Source organism: Myotis brandtii, unplaced genomic scaffold (assembly GCF_000412655.1).
Source record: "Myotis brandtii unplaced genomic scaffold, ASM41265v1 scaffold940, whole genome shotgun sequence".
Lineage (NCBI taxonomy): Eukaryota > Metazoa > Chordata > Mammalia > Chiroptera > Vespertilionidae > Myotis > Myotis brandtii.
The window spans coordinates 953189-954136 of record NW_005371877.1 but is presented as its reverse complement, the minus strand read 5'-3'; the positions used below and the strand labels follow the sequence as shown (position 1 = coordinate 954136).

The window sequence follows — 948 nt, the reverse complement described above, 5'->3', positions numbered from 1 at the left end:
TCTCCCTGGATGAGCGGCACGGCCCCGATGGCCTTCTGCAGCTCGCGCACCTCGTCCACGGGGCCCACAATAAGGGAGGTGCCCGTGTCCACGATGGCCTCACAGCCCTCCTTGCACAGGGTCAGGCCGCTGCCCACGTCGACCCTGCAGGGGAATAGGCGTGTCTCCCAGGGCCGCCCGGCGCCCCCACCGTGCCCAGCGGCAGCCCTGGCAGGAGGCTTTCTCCTCTCTCAGGCCTTGGCCGTGAGCAGTCGGGCAGCAGAGCCCAGAAGCCAAGAGCAGGTTCTCGGCCACTCCATGGCCGTGTTGAGAGGCAGCAGGAGGTGTCAAGGGGCAGCGGGGCCCAGGCCCACCTATTGCCACAGCCCCTCCCGAACCGACCAGGTCCCCGGCTGGTCGCTCCTCCGGGGCCTGCTGACCGGCAGCTGGAGGAGGGCCCCCCGCCGTCCTGAACGAGGCTCGGCCAGTACTCACTGATCCATGTGGACCTGCCAGTAGGCTTTGCGGGTGACGTTGAGGTAGGCGATGGGGCCTTTGTAGTACTTGGAGTCGGTGCCGCCCAGCATCAGCTCGCCCCCTGGCTGTGCAGTCGGGTCCCTGCGAGGAGAGGTAGGGGCAGTCAGCCCCCTGCCCACCCTACGTCGAGCTTAAGGGCCGGGTGGGACAGGTACAGGCTGGGGCCAGGTCAGAGGCCAGGGGTGGGTGGGGCAATCTTAGAGAGCTTGCCAGAGGGGGACCTTCCTGAGCCCGCAAGGATGGAAGGATCCAGAAGGGGCACAGGAAGGACTGGAAGTGCCTTCCCCTCCCCCAGGGGAGGGCTCCGCTCCCACACCCCGAGTGGACTGAGGCCCAGCCACTGCCCGTGCTCAGGGCCTCCTGGTCTGCCAGCTGAGGACACAGGGTCAGGCCAGTGGGCAGACGGGACGGGAATGCTAGGTGCCCAAGGAG

At 67.9% G+C, this 948-nt stretch overlaps 1 protein-coding gene across 1 annotated transcript in view; it reads right to left on the bottom strand.

Moving 5' to 3' along the window:
* The window catches only part of CTSD (cathepsin D), a 10383-nt gene that overhangs the window by 810 nt on the left and 8625 nt on the right, over positions 1-948 (bottom strand). The window contains exons 7-8 of the mRNA XM_014533108.1: positions 475-597; positions 1-144 (exon numbers count right to left, since the gene is read on the bottom strand). Of these exons, the coding sequence (XP_014388594.1) occupies positions 1-144; positions 475-597 (267 nt within the window). The remainder of the gene's footprint in view (positions 145-474; positions 598-948) is intronic.